The sequence below is a fragment of the Sardina pilchardus genome, chromosome 20 (genome assembly GCF_963854185.1).
Source record: "Sardina pilchardus chromosome 20, fSarPil1.1, whole genome shotgun sequence".
NCBI classification, from domain to species: Eukaryota; Metazoa; Chordata; class Actinopteri; order Clupeiformes; family Clupeidae; genus Sardina; species Sardina pilchardus.
In genome coordinates, this window is record NC_085013.1 from 11,156,035 (window position 1) to 11,178,987 (window position 22,953).

A 22,953-nucleotide genomic window follows, 5' to 3' on the forward strand; every position below is an offset into this window, starting at 1 on the left:
TGAAAATTTGAAACACACTAAGATTGAACATGGGTAATGGTAGCCTACATCAAACACGTTACTGTAAAATTACTTTTATTTTAAAACTGATTCTGGATGGACGTCACATCCGGTTTCCCTGTTGGGGTAAACAGAACCGGTGCTGTGAGGAGATACATGTGTGCCTTTTGATAGACTGATGCACTGAGTTTGATTCATTGCACATATGCAGGGTTACATTGATTGCCACTGTCACATTTCTGCAGCAGAGTTTGACAACGTATGGTAAAACGCTATCTATCTCTGTCTTAACCATGGATCACTGTAATTGTTGCCTTAGCCTAGGCTACCTAATGCATTTATCATTTTTTTTAGGACATCGATGCTGTCGTTGAGAATTCAAAGAAAGTAAGTTTCACCACAATCCTCTCCAAACGTAAGTGCTTTTACAGTTGTCATGTTCGATCACCACTCTTTTGGCTTGAATGCTGATAGGCGGGGATAGTAGCACTTCTGGCTGTAGCAGAACATGCAGGGGAGTTCGAGAAAATCATGGAGCTGTCCCAGAGGTAATTCGAAGTAGGCCTACGCAGCTGACCAAACACATTCCTCTTCTGAAGACAGCATAAGCATATCTATCACACATGAGATGAAAATGGTGGGAAATGAACATTTAAACGGTTGACAGGTTTTCTGGCTTCATCCTGCCCTGCCTTGGAGTCCATCCCGTCCAGGCAGTGGATGAGACACAGCAGAGGGGGGCTATCCTTGAGGTAAGACCCTCTTGCGCATGCATGCCATGCGTGCATCTCTAGTGTCCAATTCACACTCATTTGTAATCACATTCTCTGTGTTGTGCAGGATCTTAATGCAGCTGTGCCCCAGATTGAGAAATACAAAGACCACCTTGTGGCTATCGGAGAGGTGAGAATGTTGACGTGGTATTGCTACCATAAGCAAGTCGATTAGTTCGGGAGGCGCATTATCATCACAAATATCAAGGTGCACTCTAAGGTGTGCAGAAATAGTATGGCACATACACAAGGCAAAGAAAGTGAACCTTACTATGACATGGACTCTTATGACATACGATTTGCTGTGATAATGCAAAACCTGTTATCCGCCCACAGGTAGGACTGGATTTCACTCCGAGGTTTGTAAGCTCTGATGATGGAAAGGACCAGCAAAGACAGGTGCTTATTCGTCAGGTGGAGATTGCCAAACGACTGGGTCTTCCCCTGTAAGTCTGCTTAAGTTATGTTAAGGGTCCTCCTTAGGTCAGTCAGCATATGCTGCTGTAGACACAGTGTTGGGGAGTAACGCATTACATGTAATTGAGTTACGTAATTTAATTACAAAATAAATGTAACAGTAATATATTACAGTTACTGTAGAAAAAATTGTAATTCAATTACAGGTACTTTTGAAATTTTTCAAAATTACAATTTGAATTACATCTCAATATTGTCAGCAAAACTTTGCAAAGAATATTGTATGTAAAAAGAACTGCCATAGTCCTCCACAGCCATAGTTTGATACGGGACCTTCTGATAGGCTCTATCACGTCTACAGTGCCATCAGCGTAGGCCTACATGCCTGCCTGTAAACGTGTTATGATTATCATTATATTATCCTCACAAAAAATGTGATGCTAATTCATGTATTGAATGCCCTTGCTGCCTTGTGCGCTTGTACAGAACTGCTGGGCAGCCTGTAGACCCAGGCCGAAATCTTCGCATGGATTTGGGGACTATGTATATCATTCAAAAATCAGAAAAGTAATCAAAAAGTAATCAAAAGTAATTAGTTACGTTACTCAGAAAAAGTAATTCAAATAGTTACACTACTATTACATTTTAAACAGAGTAACTTGTAACTGTAACACATTACATTTCTAAAGTAACCTTCCCAACACTGTGTAGACACAACAGTCAATACATGCACAATACTTCAGGAGTGGTTTTGTTTATTTTGTTGTCCCATATTCTGCATTATTAAATGCATTTGAATAGAAATGTGCAGAATCTGACAAATGTATGCCATTTGCATTGTTAGAAAACAGAGTTGGAAGACAGAGTATGAAAAAATCTGTCATAATTTAACCATGGATACCCATTTCAGTACAATAATAATAATGATTTCACTTGAAGCATTTGATACACACATTAGTGAATGTATGTATTTAATGCATGTATGTATGTATTTTATACTTATGTGTTTATGTATGTATCAGCATGACATTTAGACTTTGTCTATGTTTCACTTATGCCCAGTAGTACTGTATTGTGCTTCATTCTGTTGTATAGCAACAGCTCTACGCTATCATTTTGATTTTGTCATGCTCTTAACAGAAATGTCCATTCAAGATCTGCTGGCCGTCCCACAATTCATCTTTTGAAAGAGCAAGGTCAGTCACAATTCATCTTGCACATTTAACACATAATTTAGTTTCACTAGTTGAATTATTACATGTAATTTATTTTATTCACAGGAGCAGAGAATGTTTTACTTCATGCATTTGATGGAAAGCCATCAGTTGCAATGGAGGGTGTAAAGGCTGGCTATTTCTTTTCCATACCTCCTTCCATCATAAGAAGTGAACAGGTAGTCACAGCTTCTTCTTTTCTCTTAGATAATGTGCAATAGCCTTCAGATCTTCAATGTATGTTTGTCTCAGAATTCAGATTTACATTGTATCTGATCATTGATAATGTGCTTTTTTGCTAAATGTATAAGTCGTTTTCCACCATAAAGACAGTTTGAATATGGCTAGTTATTTAGCAGACGCCTCTGTCCAAAGTATACAGTATATCGTAAAGAATATCCAAAAGTGATTGAGACTAATGATGAGCAAAAGGTCTAAAGATGATGAGACAGCTATTTTCGACACTTTATTAATTAGAGAACCAGACCTCATTAAAGTTCTTAAATGTATTAGAATCATATTACCATGTACTCTCTACTAGAGTAACTTTATTGTGACAGTGTTTTCAAGAAGAAGACATGTTGTTCAAATGAAAAAAGAAAATTAATCTGATATTTTCAGATCCCTTGTTGGAATCATTGGTCATTGCAGTCCGAGATTTCTTTTTCAGGCATTTTATATAGTTGGTAATTTGTGTATGCATGTATGTATGTATGTATGTATGTATGTATGTATGTATGTACAGTACCCTCCAGAATTATTGGCACCCTTGGTAAAAGTTGACTAAAAATAGGTATAAAAAATAATCTTTAGGTGATTTATTGTACTCCCACAATGAAAACAATGAGGAAAAATATACCCTGCAAGGCAAGCAAATTTATTCTGAGAAAAAGGAAAATCTCATAAAGAAATAAATATTTTTAACAAAAACAGCTTGCTCACAATTATTGGCACCCCTGAAACATATTATGTACAACATTTAACAGGAGCATTTTCCTATGTAAATGCAATGTTTTAAAATAAATCAGAGTGTCTGTGAACTTTCAGAAGTAGTTCATGACGTTCTTTTTCACTATGGTATGAAAATGAAGTCACTCAGAGGCTAAATCCTCTAGTCATTTTTCAACATTGGAGAGACAAGAGAATACACTAAATTGAAATAAAAAGACATTGTGTTGACATTTGTAAGTAAGAGAATGTCTATGGAAACTAGGTATTTTGTTGAAAATGCCTATATTTCCAGTTAAAATGATGACTAAAAGGTTCTAATCATCTGGAAATGTGGCAAACATGCTTGGACAAAGACCCATGGCTATTTTGCTCCCACACACAGTATGGAGGATGGTATGATAGGCAAAAAAATCCATAAGAACCACTGTTGAGAGTTACAGACAAAGCTATCCTCTTGGGGTCACCAAGTCCCCCCCAAAAATCTTCAAAAGTGACCTCACTGCTAATAGATTATTTAGACAGCATGTCAGGTTAAAGCCAGTAGAGTCATTTAATGAACATTGTAAATGGCAGGAGTTACTGAATGGTACCATGACATGTCTGGGAGTGTGGTCTATTGTCAGATGAAAATAAAAGTATGCTCTTTTGCTAAAAACACTTAAGGTGTCTTTGGCGTATATAGAAGAATGACTATACTAAAAAGAACCCCATGCCTAATCAGAATTATGGTGGAGGGGCTGTCCTATTGTGGGGCTGTTTTAATTCCCAAAGGCCTTGGGAACCTAATTAAGGTGCATGGCATCATGAACACCAAGAAAAACCTGAACATTTTCAAAGGAAATCAAACAATCTCTGCCAAGGCCCTAAAAGTTGGTCATGATTGGATCATTCATCAGGTCAATGAACCAAAACAAATGCACAGATCAAAACAAATATGGTTTACTGAACACAAAATCAAGCTTCAGACATGGCCATAGCAGTCCCCTGATCTAAACTCCATAGAAAAACAGTGGGATGAGTCAACGAGAAGAATGCACAAGTGTGGACCTAGCAATCTGGACGATCTGGGGAGGTTTTGTAAAGATGAATGGTCTTAAATCCCTTACTTTGTATTCTCAATCTTTATGGGGTGTCAGAGAAGAATATTACATGCTGTTTTATTGACAAAGGGAGGTTTAAGAAGGTATTACAAGTAGGGGTGCCAATAATTGTGAGTGACGTGTTTTTATTAAAAACATTTATTTCTTTATGAGATTTTCCTTTTTCTCAGAATAAATTTGCTTCCCTTGCAGGGTGTATTTTTCCTCATTGTTGTCATTGTGGGAGTACAATAAATCACCTAAAGATGATTTTTTAGACCTACTTTTAGTCAGCTTTTACCAAGGGTGCCAATAATTCTGGAGGGTACTGTATGTATGTTTGTATTTATTTTTTGTGTATGTAATAATTGTCTTTTTTCCACTAAGAAGCAAAAGCTAGTGAAACAGCTACCATTAGAGAACATATGCTTGGAAACAGATTCTCCTGCCCTGGGCCCAGAGAAGCAGGTAGAGTACAGTATAAGTAGTCACTCAACAATTATCCCAGTAGTCCTGATTGAGACCTAAACCCTATACTTTTTATGCCTATGACACTAAAGCATGTAGTTTTGTTATAAAACCTGACTCACTACTCATAACATTAACTTCACTCTTAGGACCAAATGAAAATCGATGCATTACATTAATATTGCAGCATTCTTGTCTAATGCAATAGCCTACATAAAGTGATCTATTGTGTCTGCTCTGCAGGTGAGAAATGAACCAAAGAACATCTCCGTATGTGCAGAGTACATCGCCAAGATCAAGGGTGTTCCTTTGGAGAGGGTGATGGAGGTGACGACGCAGAATGCTCTTCGTCTCTTCCCCAGACTGAAGACATTCTTGCCCGTATGAATAACTAGCTTCACATCACTGAACATTTGAGCCATGTCCTCAGAGTGTTCCAATGGTTCTGCTGTCTGCTTGGTGGTCATCAGTGGTCATTTGATTTTATTTGGATCATCAGTGGTAAGGCGACATGCCTTACATTAATTTTTTTATTCAGGACTTGGAAAATGTCATCAACTGCCTTGATGGTCTTAAACAGATAAACAAGGTGTGTTTTTGGCATGCTCTCAGAATCATCGCAGAAGCTATTTAATTTCAACCAAAACACATAATGCACATGTTGGTAAACCACATATTGGTAAATGTCCATCAAGTAGTATATTTGATATACAGTATACCCTGGGTAACAGCCATAATTTACATTTATGGTGATACAAAGACAAAACACGTTTCCCCACCATCAGTGCTTGACATTGGTCAATTAACATTCTAGAAAAAGATTCAGACGGTATCACTTTTCCAGTGTGTGGTTAATTTTAGTAAGAAACCCTGTGGAGCCATCAAAGCCATAGAGAACCTCGAGAACCCGTCTGTTTCACCATTTGACATGGTATTCTCAGCATATGATGGGCTGACTGATGCATATTGCATACTTTGTTAGATACGGAATAAATTCAAAAGCTGCAGTAAATAATGTACATACTATATGCACAGTTATTTATGCACCACATTACCACCAGATTTGTGAATGGTAATTTTCGAATAAATATGTTAAAGCAAAGCTTACTGACTGGTTTTGTTATTACATTCACCCTTAGGGAATATAGCAATACCAATGCAATACATAACCTATAGCCTAGAAGTGGTAAGGGCAATAGAACATGTCAAGGTCTCCCTCTAGCGGTGAGTCTTTTATAGAAACGTCAAACCTAAAAGGCCATTCAGACCATAGGCTACGAACATTAACCAAAAGTATTACGCTTAAGATGTGTTCCTTAAATGTCTGACAAGTACACTCTTAATTACTTTACTTCACGAAGACATTGGTTAAACACGCTGTTTTGCCACAAGAATAGGTAGCATATGGCCCACATATCTAAGACACAGCTGTCAATCTGAAAACTCGAGAAGGAGAACTCCAGCTGGACGCTAGAGGACTCTCGTGACCTGCAAGAAATAGTGCACAAGGTCATGCTTCTGAACTTCCCGTTCGTTTGGTCAGAGCCCCTTTATAGTCAGGGAGCCATGGGGTCAGACCTGGCTTTGTCGGTTAAAGTTTTTTTTTTTGCAGAATCTAGTAGACTAGGGGTACCTCTTTAAGATTTAAGAGGGTGCCCGGTGATATCCCTTGGGCAATTTCATTTATTAAGCCTTTCTTGTCCAATGTGTTGACTATAAGGCGGATATACTACAGGTGAATAGGGTAAAAAAATTAACAAGCAGATATCACTATGAAACTTAACCAGTTGATTACTTAGATCAATATGAAAAATAAATGTATTACAAGTTTTCTGAAATTTAATGTTTGAATATGCAAATTAGGTATGATGTAATTAAATATGCGCTGATTTGCATAAATGTAAAAAGATCAAATCTGAACATTGGATAAAGCCAGTTTCAATTTTTTTTCTTTTCATTTTGTTGACATAAGAGATGAAAAGTATTTTAGAGAGGGAATTATGGATATCTCATTTAGTTATTCAGTAAATCAGAAAATACTATACCAGCCTTTAAAAAATCCATTTTCGCCATGTTTTTTGGAATAAAATGTCATGTAAATCAGGCTAAGAATAATATATCAACAAACCCCTCTGCAAAAACCTTCTAAATATGGTTAGGTATAAGACTGAAAAGTTTGGTGTATGTAGATGCTTGTGAAGTGGAGATTTTGTTCTCCGAGTGAGAGAGGAAACTCATCCATATCCGCCTTATATTCAACACATTGGACAAGAAAGGCTTAATATACGAAATTGCCCAAGGGATATCACCGGGCACCCTCTTAAATCTTAAAGAGGTACACCTACTCTACTAGATTCAGCAAAAAAAAAAACTTTAACCGACAAAAGTGAAGTGTTCCTTTAAGGTTCTCGTGAGCTTTTGGCAGACCAGACCAGTCACTAAGCCATGGGGTCAGGTTGCAACCAACCCAGGTCAGACCTGGTTTTGTTGGTTAAAGTTTTTTTTTTTGCTGAATCTAGTAGAGTAGGTGTACCTCTTTAAGATTTAAGAGGGTGCCCGGTGATATCCCTTGGGCAATTTTGTATATTAAGCCTTTCTTGTCCAATGTGTTGAATATAAGGCGGATATGGATGAGTTTCCTCTCTCACTCGGAGAACAAAATCTCTACTTCACAAGTATCTACATACACCAAACTTTTCAGTCTTATACCTAACCATGTTTAGAAGGTTTTTGCAGAGGGGTTTGTTGATATATTATTCTTAGCCTGATTTACATGACATTTTATTCCAAAAAACATGGAGAAAATGGATTTTTTAAAGGCTGGTATAGTATTTTCTGATTTACTGAATAACTAAATGAGATATCCATAATTCCCTCTCTAAAATACTTTTCATCTCTTATGTCAACAAAATGAAAAGAAAAAAATTGAAACTGGCTTTATCCAATGTTCAGATTTGATCTTTTTACGTTTATGCAAATCAGCGCATATTTAATTACATCATACCTAATTTGCATATTCAAACATTAAATTTCAGAAAACTTGTAATACATTTATTTTTCATATTGATCTAAGTAATCAACTGGTTAAGTTTCATAGTGATATCTGCTTGTTAATTTTTTTACCCTATTCACCTGTAGTATATCCGCCTTATAGTCAACACATTGGACAAGAAAGGCTTAATATATGAAATTGCCCAAGGGATATCACCGGGCACCCTCTTAAATCTTAAAGAGGTACCCCTAGTCTACTAGATTCTGCAAAAAAAAAAACTTTAACCGACAAAGCCAGGTTCACCTAAATTATGGCATTTGGCTCCCGGACTATTAGGGAGAGCCGGTCCACTTCCTATTAACTCCATTGTACCGGATTGTTCCTGCAATCTGTTCAAATTCCGCTAGGGGCGTTGCCGAGCAAGTGATAAATGAATTGTGGTCTATGGGGCTAAGCGGCTAGAACTCGTTTTTTTCACAGTTGACAACTTCATTTCTTAATGTACATTGTCGTAGTAGCTACATGAGTATAGGTTTTCCACTGGAAATGAAATAAAAAGTCACTCATGTCCTTTCTGCTTTTCATAGGATGGGCCGTTTTCCCTGTAACATGCTAGCATTTAGCTCATGGATGCTCGCGACAATCACGACCGATTACGACCGTCGTGAAGCTGAACCTTCTTTTAGGTCTATGGCCGTAAAGTGGTTCGCTTGTGTCACGTGACATGAAAACTTTGAAAGGGTTTTTAGGAATACCAACACATATTGAAAATTGTATTGGTCAGCTGATTGTCAAGTCAAGTTATCCTGCATCGCATGCATTAATGCAATTTCAGGAGAAAAAATTATATAACGACAAATGTGGTACTGGGGGGTTCAGCTCCATTGCTACCCATTGATTCATCACTTGCTCGCGATCCCCCTCTAGTTGCAGTACCATGCGGAAGTATTTCGCTAGTGGTCCTTCTCCCCTTATTAGACATTCTCTGGTTTGGTCTTTTCAGCTATACATTGGTTCCACGCCCACTTGTTTTTCTTTATCGATACATTTCATTGGTTCGCAACACTGCCAAACTAATCAGGCTTTGGGTTTTAGAAGTGTCTCACATCTTTTAGGCGTTTTAGTCGTCGTAGGCTACAACCTGGCACACTTCCTGTTGACCAAGCATTGTCTCTAGAGATGGAGAAAAGTAAGCTGTGCTGATAACTCACAGGCCTTTTGAATGGGATTCTATGGCGATTAATGAAAAGCAGAGTAAGACATTCTTGACGTTTTCGCGCAAGGAACAGTCAGACCTGGTAAGTGGGTACAGTTTTTAAGCTTATGCACTTAGGGAACTTGACATGGTGCTGATAGTCTTGACATCTATCTGTGATCAGTAAAGTTTCATTCAACGTGACCTGAGTTTTTTTTTATTAGGCTATTTTGAGCCTGCCAGCACAATGAAGGGAGTGGATTTAGCTTATCTCATCCCAAACCTTTGGACGTTGAAATAGCTGTCAGTTATTGAAAAAAGTTGAAAAAGTTGCCACTTACCTGTGGTCAACCTGATTCCACAGGGTGTGCAGATTGGGTGAGATCATGGCTGGAGACATGCTTCTGATGTTGGGGCTGGTCAGGATGAGACCCAGGGTTATGCAAACACAAGCCCTGGCAGCCTGCAGTGGACTGAGAGCTGTTGCCACAGAAAACAACCACACTGTATCGCTGAAGGAGCAGGTAGAGTGCCATTTTCTTGGAGTTGCATGGGCTTTGCCTCTTACCATGTTCAGGCTATAATTTTGCATAGATCTGTGTTACCAAGTATGAGTTTGTCTGTGACTAGAGTAGAGTACAATGTGCCTTAAGCAGTATAGCAGCGTTACTTTGTTAACATCTTGCCTTTAAACTGTACAGGCTGTCAGGTGGAGTCCAAGAGCAGCTGTGGATTCTACTCCGTATCACCCAAGTTGTGTAGAAAATGGTACTTCTGGAAACACACAACCATTTAGAGATCGACACAATGAGATGTTGAGCCCTGGAGTTCGAAGCAGGGGAAATGCAAGCGCACTAATTCTGGGGAGACCCGCACGCCATCTCCTTAAAGCCTGCAGGGATGGTGGACTACACCCCTCTGGACAGATGAGATGGACTCACCGGGACCATTCGTCTGCAGGCAGCACAAAGGCTGAGGCAGCGGAGGGAACAGGGACGAGCAAAAAGAAAGACTCATCACGGCACAAGCAAACAGTACCGTGCTTTCAACTTGCTACAGATATAACTGATGACATGAAATGTGATATTATAAAAATTAAAGAGCAGATCTGATGTAAATATCATTACAGTTCGAGGCTCAGAATGATTTAGGCCATGTCTTCAGTATAATTTTCTTGTATTTGGAAGTGCATGATATTCTTATTCTACAGTAGTTCTCGACATAGGATCAAGTAACATCATTTATTTAAAAGTCTGTCAATATTGCATGATGAACCCCATTGGTTACCTCAGAGAGCTGTTTCCTATTTTGTTCATGTCTACAGCTAAGTGAGACTGCCAGAGAGAGGAAGGTGCCAGTCACCAGAATTGGGAGGCTAGCCAACTTTGGAGGTAAGACTTCAAAACGTGTGAAGTGTGAGTGTGTTTACATCCCTGATGGTGCCTTCCCTTAAGTCATGAATAAATGAGTAAATGGGTGAATTGTGATATAAATATTTGAAAGACCCAATTAAAGTCAACCATATTCACAGACGTTTTGATGTATATCAGCACAAATGTGACCCTTATGGAAAATGCTGTGTAAAGCACCTGCATTTACTGTACATTTGTTGTGTTTGACACATATGATTTTGCTGACAACTCATATAGAATGTGTAATCTTATATGTTTGAATTTGTCTCTGAAAAAGGACAGTGTCATTGACTCAATGACACATGTCTACAGAAGTATGTTATCTAGCTCCTCTGTGTGTTTTGAAAGAAAGTGGACAATGGTGGAGTTTCACTCCACAGGAAACAGTAGTGCTGGGCCACATCTGTGATACTCAGAAGAGGTGCTTGACTTGGGCAAGACAGTTGTTTAGTTCATTCATGATCCCAGCATAAGTCATACTCCATTCCTGACATGTCTGGGAAACTGAGCTCATTTTTCACAGGATGGAGCGATAAGAATGATGTGCTGTCCTTTAGGCAACCTTTTGTGTGTTAATATGTGACTAGCATTTCATTCATGCAATGCATTCTTTCAAGACAACGCAAAGCACAATGCATCTTACCAAAGCCAATCTCTTTTGGTATCAGTTTATGTTCACAAGGTTTTCCTTCGCCCTCGTAAATTACTTTTTTGGGCTCACGCCAGAAATGTTAGGTCTCTGGTGTTTTTGGCCCTACTTCATCAATCAAGTTGCAATGAATTGCTTTACCATAACAATTTTCACTGTTCTATTCTCTGCTGTGTCAGACCGTTTCTGCATTTGTTTAATGCATTCCTGGTGTTTGCCTCAGGACTGGCTGTGGGCCTTGGCATTGGAGCCATCGCTGAGGTGGCCAAGAAGAGTCTGAGGTCCGAGGACAAATCTGGTGAGCTCCTTTAAAAATCACGGAATGTGAAGCCAATGTGACTCACGCTGCTGCATATAACATGAGCATATTTTGAATGAAGACAGAAAAAGAAACGAAAGCGATGAAATCACCCATCTATGCATGTTTTTCATTTTTTTCCCCTAGGAAGCAAAAAGGCCGTTCTGGACTCCAGTCCGTTCCTGTCCGAGGCGAATGCGGAGAGGATAGTCCGGACGCTGTGCAAAGTGCGTGGCGCTGCCCTGAAGCTGGGGCAGATGCTGAGTATTCAGGGTGAGGGGGCATCCACACTCACTGGGCTCTCTTGTCTTTATTCTGCAGCTCTGTTTAGCTCTTGCTGAATGAGCCTCCGTGTCTCAGACACAGGGTTTTTTTTCCCACATGACTGTAAATATTTGCAAGGTCCGTGCAGTGGGCTGTGCTCTACTGCTGAAGCAATGTTTCTCCCGTATGCAAGAGGCATTGCACTGACACGTGTTCCAAATGAACTGCACTCGTTGCTGGTGCTCTCCTTGTTGTTGAACTACTGAGGTTGAGATGAAATAACTCTCACAACCTTCAGGATCTGTGATAACAGCTTGATTATCAGCAATGCCGACCCACCTGGTACTGTTGGCTTGGCGCTCGTGCCGCGTAATTCAGCCTGTTTTCTCCAACACCCCCTGAGTCACTGCCCTTGACAATGACTTCCTGTGTTGGCCCGCTCCCTCCCCTTTCCCTACATGGCTTGGCTTATTTTAGCATATTGCATAGCAACAGATGAGCGAGAAAAAAGGTCAGGCTGCCAGTCTGTCGTACCATCAGGTCCCAATGCACCACTCAAGTCTGTGCAGTCTGTAGTCTTTCTAAGACCCACCAACTTTGAGCACAGAGAGATTCTTTAATAAATGCTCTTGTGAAGGAAATATGCATACTGTATGTAAAAGTGCTAGCAAATGCACCAGTGAGAAACACTGAGAGACTGTGAAGAGTGCTGTTGCTGTCGTCACTGCATTGTGGTCATCTGCTGGCCATGCTGGGAGCAGACCGGGCCACTGCATGGAGTCTGACTGGTGACTACCAGGGATTTTCCACTGGCCAAAATAAGCACGGCCACTGCTAGTGGATTATGGTGACCTTTGGAGAACAATGCAGCGCTACCATACCACACATGAAATGAGAGCCCTGGCCTGAAATGTATTTGTTAGCTGATACCTGAGACATACATAGAACCGTGCTGCGGTGGGTTCAGAAGTTGGTCATGAATCTTAGCGAGGAAAGGCCTTTATCTGGCCTTTATGGCGTTACATAGCAACATTTGCAGTTGTTTTTAGAGCACTAAAGGCCTCGATCACTCTGTGCATCAGTGGTTTGGGAAGCGCTGTCTCGCCATCTTCAGAGGGGTATGTGCAATTGCCATCCTGTAAATTTCCATCATGTTTGGCTGTGTTGTGGGCCAGTAAATCTCGGTGGTGTAAGGGGAGGACAAGTTTGTTGACTAAAGTTTCACTGAACAGCAAATGGGAGCTGCTTGCTGTAAGCCCAGTAACCTCTAGATTATAACCTGTCTCAATATAGTTTCCCTTTGTTAATGACTTCCAGTATAATCTTTCAGACGATAATTGGAAATGTATAATTAAACAGAAGAATATTACCTACTTGTGACTGACATTATAGAAATGATTGCAAAGTGCAGCTGTAACAGTGCTTCCTTTTTGCCACAATCTCCCTACATAGCTTGCTGAGCAGTAGAAAATCTAGTTTAAAGTCACGTTGAAAGTGCCGAGTGAATTGATTTTCAGTCTTTGGTCAATAATGGGGGAAAAAATCACTTGGCGTGAAACATGCATGGTACCCGAAAAAGACCAGTGTTCACCTTGCAAATTGCACACCAACAGTAGTAGAGGTTTTGAAGTCCACCTGTCAGAAACTGAGACATATCTCTTTAAGTAGGACCTCTACCAGACAATGTTTACTCACGTCTGCATTTCATTATTTTAGACGATGCCTTCATCAACCCCCAGCTGGCGAAAATCTTTGAGCGTGTACGGCAGAGTGCAGACTTCATGCCCACCAAGCAAATGATGGTATAGTCTCAAATGTGAGGGTTAAAAAACAGCTCCTCTGCTTTTGCTTTAGAAAAATAGTCATATCCCTGAATACATTGGGCCTGTTTCCTGCCCATGGATTAAGCCTGTTCATAGAACAAGAGAGAACTTCAATGAAAATCTCCATTGCAGAAAGCTTTTAGTCTCGAACGAGGCATAATCCATGTAAGGAAAAATGGCCCATTAAGTTTACATAATAGCTTTTGATTAAGTGCTAAGAGAATTATATTATATACAGATGAAATAAAAGAATGGGGGATTTAGGCTTACTGGCCAATGGCTGTCCTCCCTCCGTGGGAATGCGCTGTTGAGTCTGTGATGCTCCATTTGTTCTCTTTCCCAGAAAACCCTGAACTCTGACCTGGGGCCAAACTGGAGGGACAAGGTGGAGATGTTTGAGGAGCGGCCATTTGCGGCGGCCTCCATTGGGCAGGTGCACTTGGCCAGGATGAAGGATGGGAGGGAGGTGGCCATGAAGATCCAGGTGAGGACAGTACACCTGCAATTAAACTCTGCTCTCAGATCCAAGTCCACATGTCTTAAATATCAGTTTCAATCATTAATCATCTAGAAGAAATACAATGCAAGGTCAGTATTGATTGTCAGCACTTTGTGATACTGAAGCTCCCTATGAGAATGGGAGCTCTGACTGGTCATTGGCATGGTGTGTTTCAGTACCCTGGGGTGGCCCAGAGCATCAACAGTGATGTGAACAACCTGATGACAGTCCTGAGCATGAGCAATGCCTTACCTGAGGGTAGGATACAGCTGAAGCCATGTTCACACAATCTCTGCAGAGAAATCTAATTCAATATAGCAACATGCCGTAATTAAATTTTGTTAGCTCGCTGTAAGAGTCTCCATTCTCACCCTTGCTGGGTTCATCTCCACCATCTCGTCTGTTCTCTCTCTCTCTCTCCATCTGTCTCCATTTCTGTCCCTCTCTCTCTCTTTCTCTGTCTCTCTCCCCCACAGGCCTGTTCCCTGAGCACCTGATCGAGGTGATGAGTCGCGAGCTGGCGCTCGAGTGTGACTATGTGCGAGAAGCCAAATGTGCAAAGAAATTCAAGTGAGTCACATAGAGGTGTGAGGAGGGGAAGGGGACAGGTTGCTGAAATTGGGCTTCATGTTTAAACATCACAACACATCTGCTCTAGTTTGTAAAAAATATTTGATTAATATAATAATCCATATGAAATTTTAGATGGATGGAATGAGGGATGTTCACAGTAGAATGATCATGGGGTGTTTATGATATTTTACTGGTGGTTGGCTTAACAGCGCATTATCCCTCTGATTTATTAGTGTATGTGTGTGTCTGCATGGGTGTGATCTGTGTCCATGTGTATCTGCATGAGTATGAGGGGGGTATGTTTATGTGTGTGTGTGTGTGTGTGTGTGTGTGTGTGTGTTTGTATTTCTGTGTGTGTATCATTTGTGTGTGTGTGTGTATGTTGCAGGGAGCTTCTGAAGGACCACCCGTTCTTCGATGTGCCCGAGGTCGTGGATGAGCTGAGCAGCCTCCGTGTCATCACCACCGAGCTGGTGAACGGGTTCCCCCTGGACAAGGCCGAGGAGCTGCCCCAGGAACTCCGCAATGAGGTGCCACTCGCCTACCCACACATCCACAGTATCTTAATCTGAACGGTTGCACTGGGATTCCCTTTGGAAATATTGTGGTTAATACTTCACATTTGTGGTAAAAACAGTAGGGTACAGGACTGAACATTGTAAAAAAAATGGTGTTATAGGTTACTTTCATGTGATAATGTGTATTAAATAGAATGTGTCATCTCTTGATGTGTCTAAAAATAAACTACTGCATCGTGCTGTCAATAAGTAGAGCAGTCTTTTGATGTTTGTGAACAGAGTAGACATAAATGCCTTCAGCTTGCGTGTCTAAACATGTTTTATCTTGTTTAAAAGGTGTACATCAGACACCATTTGATCTTATTGAGAAGGCATATACCGTATCATCCTGAAATCCTCTTCTCCCCTGTCAGATCTGTGAGCAGATCCTGCAGCTGTGTCTAAGGGAACTCTTTGAATTCAGATACATGCAGACTGATCCCAATTGGTCCAACTTTTTCTTTGACCCACAGACACACAGGGTGAGTTTATTCAGCATCTGACCCAAAGGGCCAGTCCTTCTGCTCTTTTTTCCCTTCCCAGCTATAAAGTAGAGTGAGTCTCAGCTTGTCCTCTCTCTCCCACTCTCAGATGTCGCTTCTGGACTTTGGTGCTACGCGAGGCTTTGATGCCAGCTTCATTGACATATACATTGAGGTACTGTTACTGTTCTGTCAGATGGAGGAATGGATTGGAAGTATTTAATTGCACAGTAGATTTTACTGTACATTACTCCTTGAGCTTTCTATTCTGTCCCATTTGGGTGAAGCAGGGCAGGCTTATAGAAACACACTAGCTTTGCCATTTCATATGCATTTGTAGAGCATAAAGGATAATGAATTATTTTGGTGTCACGTGTTTGTTTAGAATCACATGTACAGTACTGTAAGCTGATATCTCTTCCCACTCCTGTCAGGTGATCAAAGCAGCAGCAGAGCAGGACAGGCAGGGCGTCCTCCAGCGATCCATCGACATGAAGTTCCTCACTGGCTACGAGTCAAAGGTGAGAAGTTCACATCAGTGACACTAGAGATAATGATGTTCCTCGCTTTGTGTGTGTGTATATGTGTGTGTGTGTGTGTGTGTGTGTGTGTGTATGTGTGTTATGTCTGTATCCATGGAAACCATGCACAACCACGCCCTGCCCTTCGCCATTTCCCTCAGGCGATGGAGAATGCCCACGTGGACGCGGTGATGATCTTGGGCGAGGCCTTCGCGTCGACCGTGCCGTTCGACTTCGGCGCGCAGAGCACCACCGAGCGCATCCACAGCCTCATCCCCGTCATGCTCAAGCAGCGCCTGACCCCGCCCCCGGAGGAGACCTACTCGCTGCACCGCAAGATGGGCGGCTCCTTCCTCATCTGCTCGCGCCTCAAGGCCAAGATCTCCTGCGGGAACATGTTCCAGGAGGCCTACAGCAAGTACTGGGGCGACCGCAAGAGAGAAGTCGGCCAGTGAGATCAGGTGAAGGCAGAGCCAGTGCTGCTGGTAAGACAATATAATCTAATGGTACTGAGGTGCAAATGTGCACTTTATTTGTTTTTGTTTTTTTTGGCAGGTTTGTTGATTTTCTGTCTTGGTGCGACTGATGTGCATGTGTGACAACAAAGATCCATTTATTAAAGATTGATTTATTGGCATGGTGTAGACAAATGCACAACAGTCAGATATCATGTTATGCCAGATTTTCTTTTTTTTTAGTTATAACCATTTGTTGTGCAGTTTTGAATGTCTAAAATGAAACACGTCAAATCATGTAAATTTAAAAAAGATATATTTTTGTAGCAAAATGCACAAGTCATTTCATGTCTTCAGTCAAGTGACGCTAGGAGAGATGAGAGACATCAGATATCAGAGTGATGGAGCAGTTTCCACGGTTTCTGTTGCTTGTGTGATAAGATGAGTCCTCAAACTGTTTTAGCCAGACATTTGTGCTAGAGAACTTTAGCCATACAAGAGAGGGAAGGCTGTGATCAAGGTTTTGTATTGTCAATCTGTAAAAATAAATCATTAAATTAATAAGAAAAAATGTTCATGAAGTGAATGGTCATGAAAATAAACATAAATTGATTCAAACGTCTCTTTGTATCATCGAAGCACATTTTCTACTCCGTATCAATAGTTAATCAAGTTGTATGGAAAAAATAGATCTATGTTCTCTTTTAAAACTCAATATGATAGAGCATGTATACTTTTGAACCTCAGGTGGAGGTGTACGATTTCTTTCAGGAATCGGTCTGAGACAAAAGACTCAGACCTTTCGTATCATCTAAAGTATGATCCAAAATCTAAAGAGTGGCTTCAGTGTACAGTGACTGTCTATCAGAAATAGAACATTGCACTTTTGTGTAATCATTTAAAAGTTACAAAAAGAGAGATCTTCACTACCCATAAAACCCATACCCATTAAACTGCGGTTTGACAGTATTATTTTTGTCATATTGGAGTAGCTGACCTTGTCAGTCCTTATCTTCACAGAAAGGCTAATATTGATAGAATGAGGAGCTTTCCCACTGAGCTGGAACATTATCACCAACACTCAGGGGAGCTCACACACACAGCAGAGAGTGAACGTCTGACCTACACACAGATAAGCTGTAAATTCGGTACAAGCCAGCAGATGTGTGCGCTGTCAACAGCCGTGGAAAAAAAAAACCCCCAACGTGCTTCAGGACAGATTATCCGGCTTGAAGTTCTTGCACCACAGAGGGGGATACTCTCACGACTCCCGGGATTGAGGGGTTTTGGGGGCTCTCAGTCCATGGGCCCCACACACTTTGAGCAGAAGGCCATGTCACTGGAGTAAGGCTCAATCTGGATGGTGACGCTGCGGAAGCTGTGTTTGGACTGAAGCAGCTCCGTGGCATCCATCAGGACCTGCTGAGGATTGGCTGAGTCTTCTGAAAAGGACAGAGAGAGAGAGGCGGGTCAATTCAGGTAGCTTCCTGTTGGTATATTTAGGTCCATCAGCATCCAGGTTTCTGTGTGGGTCTAAATGAATATCAAATCATTCTTGAAATATACTTTGAGAGGAGACCGAGACTGCTGACAATGGCATATTACAATATCATTGCTGTCATTTGTCTTTTAGTTAGCAAAAAAAAAAGTTTACCTATAGCCAGATGAGCTGACAGTAGTGTGTGGTTTAATGTTAGAGTCCACATGCGGAGGTCATGGACAGCTCGGACACTGCTCACTGTAAGCAGAGCTTCCTTCACCGAGTCAAAGTCATGGCCCCGTGGAGCTCCTATCAACAACATGCAGTGCAATGAGATTGAACAGAACATTTAGGGAAGAGATTAAAATAGTATTAGATAATGGTAGTGTATAATTAACAGTTCAATTCTTGGCTTGAATTATATACTCAAAAGGAATACCCAGTGAAAGGTGGGAAAACACAATAGAGTTGTAAATCTGGTACCTTCCATGAGTACACAGAAGATGTCCCTCAGAATGGTGATGGTTGTGGCGAGCACAAACACAGAAAACAGGAAGGTGCAGATGGGATCCGCTATTTTGTATTCAGGCTGTGTGAACAACAGCAAAGAAACATGTGGTAAAAATCACATCTGGGAATGAAAACTTCCAGTTAGCACTTCAAAGATTGCACAGTAAGTCAGTATTTTATTACTTAAAGTATATTCCTTAATGAATCTCTTAGTATATTCGATGATGCATGATAATAACATACCATTAACCTTTAACTCTGACATATCAAGAGGAAATAATAAAACTAAGATGACCAGGCATCTACTCTGGTTCCAAATGTCATATTAGTAAATAGTACTGACATTTTGACATCACTGTAAGTCACTTTGGACAGACGAGTCTGGTGAGAACTATCAACATAAACATCAACATAAACAGCTTTCCTGGGTGGTCAAAAGATGACGTCAACAGGCCAGTTTGTCCCTGAAAGCCTAGTGGCCCCTCAACTGACCCAAAGGCTGATGATGAGGGCTGCCAGGAAGACTCCCAGACTCTGCAGCAGGTCTCCCACCACATGGATGAACGCCGCCCGCACACTGGCGTTGCCATGGTTCCCCGCTGCCTGTGCGGAGCTGTGACTGTGGCCATGTGACAGGCCATGGCTGTGGCCGTGGGAGGATGGGGACTGATGGAGGATAAGGGCCATGCTTTAGGGTGGGAGAAACAAACACAATTAAGATATCCAGATACCGAATGAAGACTGTTAGACAGGAGCACAAGCATGTTGGAAACACCTCATGCACTTCACACATTTCTTCTTCTTCTTCACTTCTTTTTCTATTTCTTTATTTATTTACACATTGCAATGGAGACAGTGGGCAAAGCATTTCACTCCATATACTCCGTATAATTGCATGTGACTCATACATTTGAACTGAATTGAATGAATAATAATTATGCATATTATATTAAAAAGGCACCTTTCATGTCATCCAAGGTCATCACAATTATAAACACACAAAAATAAGATATCCCTAAGCACAAGCCAGATATAGATTTAGAATCTCATATGAAGGTTTAGCTATAGCACTGGGAAATATACAGTAAAGTGCAGTACAATACAGTTCACAGCTGGACCTGGAAATTGTTAGCTGGTCTTCACTGTAATTATCTGTTATTTGAATGCCAACACCACCATCTATGGATGGATCATACCAACTGCACAGTGACTCACATGATGTTGACCCCTATTGCACAGCCGGAGGTGATGACCATGATGCCACTGTGGATCTCATAGTCATCGTGGAGGATCCTCTGAATGGCAATGAAGACCAGCACGGCAGTTACTGCCCAAATGGACAGGGCAGAGAGCAGCGCCCCGAGGATCTCTGGAGTGGACGTGAGCATCACAGAATATGTCACAACTGCACAAAGGTCTCAAATGTGATGGTTGACCAGAAAAAAAATCTGAATGAAAAATCTGAAATCTGAATTCACCAATCTGAATTCACCAATCTGAATTCACCAATGCTAAAGCAAATTGTACCAAATCAACTTCTAATCAGCCATAAACTATGATCGTAAAATTAACCTAGAGAGCCGTGTAATAGCTGTAGAATATTTAAGGTGTTTCGGGCTGACTGACCTGAGCGATACCAACCAAAGGTCATGGCTTTGGAGGGGGGTCTGGAGGAGATGCACAGGGAGAACAGGCTGACCAGTATGCTGCTGAAGTCCGTGAGCAGGTGGGCTGCGTCCGTCATGATGGCCAGACTGTGTGCTGCATAGCCACCTGAAGGACAAACTCTTTTAAAAACATACAAAATACAGTGGAGGCAGTTAGAGGCCAAACATCTGCCCACGCTTGCAGTATCAAACACGGCTGGTGTTGAGAGAGCTCCAGTACTGTCTGAAACCAATGTACAGACTAGATTAGATTAGATTATCTTTAATGTCCCCAAGGGGCAATTTGGTGCACAGCTAATAGTCAACACAAATATACAATCATACAATCAAGCACACATACAACACAAACAAAAAGCAGCAACCAGTAGTCAGGTCCATTGATATAGGCTAAAAGTAACTAAATGACCTAATGACTTAATGCTTATTCAGAATTCCAACAGCAACTGGGACGAATGATCTCAAGTATCTATTGGATCTGGCCTGCTTAAGATAAGTGTACCTCCTACCTGAAGGCAGGAGGCAAAACGCACTGTGCAGTGGATGGCTAACATCAGCCAGAATGGCCAGTGCTCTCTGTGTCACTCTTACCTCATACACATGTGCTATACTATTGAGATTAATACCAACAATCTTTTGGCAGATATGGACCAATTTGGCCAGCCTGTTTTTGTTGGACACATTTAAGTTACCATACCAACAAATTGAAGCAAAGGTTAAAATCGATTCAATAAAAGAGGAGTAAAAAGTCTTAAGTAGTGTGCTGTCAACATTGAATCCCTTCAACTTCCTCAAGAAAAACAGTCTTTGGTTGGCCTTTTTACAGATGGCATTGGTGTTAGCATCAAAAGTTAACTTGTCATCCAGTATAGTGCCCAGGTACTTACTGTATACTCATTAACAGTCACTACATCAGTGCCATTTATTATGGTTGGTGCCATGGTAGTGGGGCTGGAGGAACAACGGTGAAAGTCAATCAAATCTCTTTTGTTTTAGAGACGTTCAGTTGTAGGTAAGAGTCTTTGCACCATGTTATAAAATTGTCCAAGACAGGTCCATGAGCCACCTCATGGTCCTGCAAAAGGCTGACAATTACTGAGTCATCAGCATACTTGATGATGTGCCTTGATTCAAATTTGCTTTGACAGTCATTAGTATGTAAAACAATCAACAGTGGGCCTTAGACAAAGTGTTATTAACCCTGGTTCTCTGTGGCCTCAGTGTTAAAAAAAATCAACCAACCAGCATATAGTGCCAAGGTCAATATCAGGGAATTCTAAAAGCCTTTGAGCTAAAATATGAGGCTGCATGCAGTTAAAAGCAGAAGAGAAGTCCGCAAAGCATAAACGTGCATGGGTTTTCTTGCCCTCAAGGTGGCCACTAACAAAGTCTAGCAAAGTCACAGTGGCATCTTCCACCCCCTTGAGTGGTTGGTATGCAAACTGAAGAGGGTCCAGCATGTTTTGAGTCATGGATAACAAACTCCTTTTCACTGTGCGCTCAAAACATTTCATCACAAGGGAGGTCAGAGCCACTGGGTGAAAGTCATTCAACACCTTAGGATTCTGGACCTATAATGTACAGCCTCCAATTATATGTATTCAGACTCATATTGATACAGCATGAGCGGGCAAAATATCAGAGCTTTGAGACATGTACATTGACCCCCACACACACATACTGTATATAAACACAGACACGAGAAACAGAAAAAAAAAGAGAGAGAGAGAGAGATAGCGTGAAAGAGCGCTACTTACTGCCTATTTGCTTAGTGCACACCCCAGAGATAAAAGTTTATTGCTCATTAGTCAGTCAATGACATCTATGTAAATAAAGGCCAGCCTATCTGGGCTACTGTAAGGTGACTGTACTCACTACAGGTTCTTTCCCTAACTACCAAGCCACTCGTCTACCGTATATGAAGTGTTTACCAATGTTTATACAGTCACTATTACTCAATAAATTGCTTTTCAACATTAATCCTTACCGATCACTTCACCGACCATAAACACCAGGCAGACAGCTGAGGTGATGATGAGCTTCTTCTTGGCAAACTGTCTCTCTCTGTCCTCAGCCCATGATGTCTGGTCACTGTGGCAGTGGGATGGGGTTTGTGGCTGTGCCTGGTGTGGACTGGCCTTGTCCTCGTTGTCTGCACCTGTATGGAGATATTCTTCTTTTGTGCCACAGAATAATCTGCACACAGAACAAAACCAGAATTATTCAATAGTGAAGCGCTTTTTATAACTGACGGACTATATTTCTGCTTTCAGTTATTCAGGCAAGTATCATATAATGGAAATAAATATGTCTCTAGTGGCAACACCACTGTGTAATAAAACATAATGTCACCAAAAAGTTGACCCTTACCTTAAATTCTCCGGTGGAAATGTTTTAGAATCCTGCTCTCCGACAAGAAGTGGCCTTTTCAAACTCATAATTCAGGGTGCACTTCGCTTCCAAAGCGGCTCTAAAATCATTTGTCAAGTCTGCAGGAGACGTGTCCCAAACCTCTGCCTGCAGCAGCAGCAGGTGATTAGCAATGGAACACGTGCGCCCATTCCACTGTCCAGCTCCCAGCCGGCCTCGCTGTTTACACGGGTTAACGCTCTTATCTACGCACAGTGGGGTCAGTTGCTGTGGCATCTGCAGGTTCCCATTACAGAGGAAGCACACT

The 22,953-nt window shown here is 41.2% G+C and overlaps 3 protein-coding genes across 5 annotated transcripts; 2 read left to right on the forward strand and 1 right to left on the reverse strand.

The window, feature by feature from the left end:
* The first annotated feature begins 122 nt into the window (after window positions 1-122).
* On the forward strand, window positions 123-5,994 carry LOC134067413 (putative deoxyribonuclease TATDN3). 3 transcript variants are annotated; one of them, XM_062522689.1, is made up of 10 exons: window positions 123-259; window positions 355-387; window positions 475-548; window positions 668-752; window positions 841-903; window positions 1,110-1,219; window positions 2,331-2,386; window positions 2,471-2,583; window positions 4,822-4,902; window positions 5,146-5,994. In XM_062522689.1, the coding sequence occupies exons 1-10, from the start codon at window positions 206-208 to the stop codon at window positions 5,287-5,289; spliced, it is 813 nt and encodes a 270-aa protein (XP_062378673.1). In that variant the 5' UTR covers window positions 123-205; the 3' UTR covers window positions 5,290-5,994. The 3 variants fall into 3 exon arrangements, with proteins under 3 accessions (XP_062378673.1, XP_062378674.1, XP_062378675.1); XM_062522690.1 differs by having other exon boundaries at window positions 4,825-4,902; XM_062522691.1 differs by having other exon boundaries at window positions 143-264.
* A 2,917-nt stretch (window positions 5,995-8,911) lies between these two features.
* Window positions 8,912-17,244, forward strand: coq8ab (coenzyme Q8A, genome duplicate b). The gene is made up of 15 exons (XM_062522357.1): window positions 8,912-9,192; window positions 9,454-9,613; window positions 9,791-10,123; window positions 10,414-10,480; window positions 11,374-11,448; window positions 11,596-11,721; window positions 13,429-13,514; window positions 13,879-14,019; window positions 14,211-14,292; window positions 14,511-14,604; window positions 14,996-15,137; window positions 15,539-15,646; window positions 15,756-15,821; window positions 16,081-16,167; window positions 16,329-17,244. The coding sequence occupies exons 2-15, from the start codon at window positions 9,476-9,478 to the stop codon at window positions 16,620-16,622; spliced, it is 1,839 nt and encodes a 612-aa protein (XP_062378341.1). The 5' UTR covers window positions 8,912-9,192; window positions 9,454-9,475; the 3' UTR covers window positions 16,623-17,244.
* LOC134067221 (proton-coupled zinc antiporter SLC30A2-like) lies at window positions 17,236-22,303 on the reverse strand. The gene is made up of 7 exons (XM_062522358.1): window positions 22,264-22,303; window positions 20,239-20,385; window positions 19,828-19,981; window positions 19,105-19,300; window positions 18,586-18,691; window positions 18,277-18,411; window positions 17,236-18,064 (listed from the first exon to the last, which is right to left on the reverse strand). Exons 1-7 carry the CDS (start codon window positions 22,280-22,282, stop codon window positions 17,919-17,921), a joined length of 903 nt encoding a protein of 300 aa, XP_062378342.1. The 5' UTR covers window positions 22,283-22,303; the 3' UTR covers window positions 17,236-17,918.
* Between the last annotated feature and the right edge of the window lie 650 nt (window positions 22,304-22,953).

What these genes read in the sequence shown, in the direction of transcription:
- LOC134067413 (XM_062522689.1), top strand. Translation starts at nt 206, where the DNA reads ATGCAGGGTTACATTGATTGCCACTGTCACATTTCTGCAGCAGAGTTT. An exon ending in TCGTTGAGAATTCAAAGAAA is followed by an intron (nt 388 to 474) that starts GTAAGTTTCACC and finishes GAATGCTGATAG; the next exon opens with GCGGGGATAGTAGCACTTCT. An exon ending in TCATCTTTTGAAAGAGCAAG is followed by an intron (nt 2,387 to 2,470) that starts GTCAGTCACAAT and finishes TTTTATTCACAG; the next exon opens with GAGCAGAGAATGTTTTACTT.
- coq8ab (XM_062522357.1), top strand. Translation starts at nt 9,476, where the DNA reads ATGGCTGGAGACATGCTTCTGATGTTGGGGCTGGTCAGGATGAGACCC. An exon ending in TGCCCACCAAGCAAATGATG is followed by an intron (nt 13,515 to 13,878) that starts GTATAGTCTCAA and finishes TCTCTTTCCCAG; the next exon opens with AAAACCCTGAACTCTGACCT. An exon ending in AAATGTGCAAAGAAATTCAA is followed by an intron (nt 14,605 to 14,995) that starts GTGAGTCACATA and finishes TGTATGTTGCAG; the next exon opens with GGAGCTTCTGAAGGACCACC.
- LOC134067221 (XM_062522358.1), bottom strand. An exon ending in GCAATAGGGGTCAACATCAT is followed by an intron (nt 19,301 to 19,827) that starts GTGAGTCACTGT and finishes CCCACCCTAAAG; the next exon opens with CATGGCCCTTATCCTCCATC. An exon ending in CTTCTGTGTACTCATGGAAG is followed by an intron (nt 18,412 to 18,585) that starts GTACCAGATTTA and finishes TGTTGTTGATAG; the next exon opens with GAGCTCCACGGGGCCATGAC.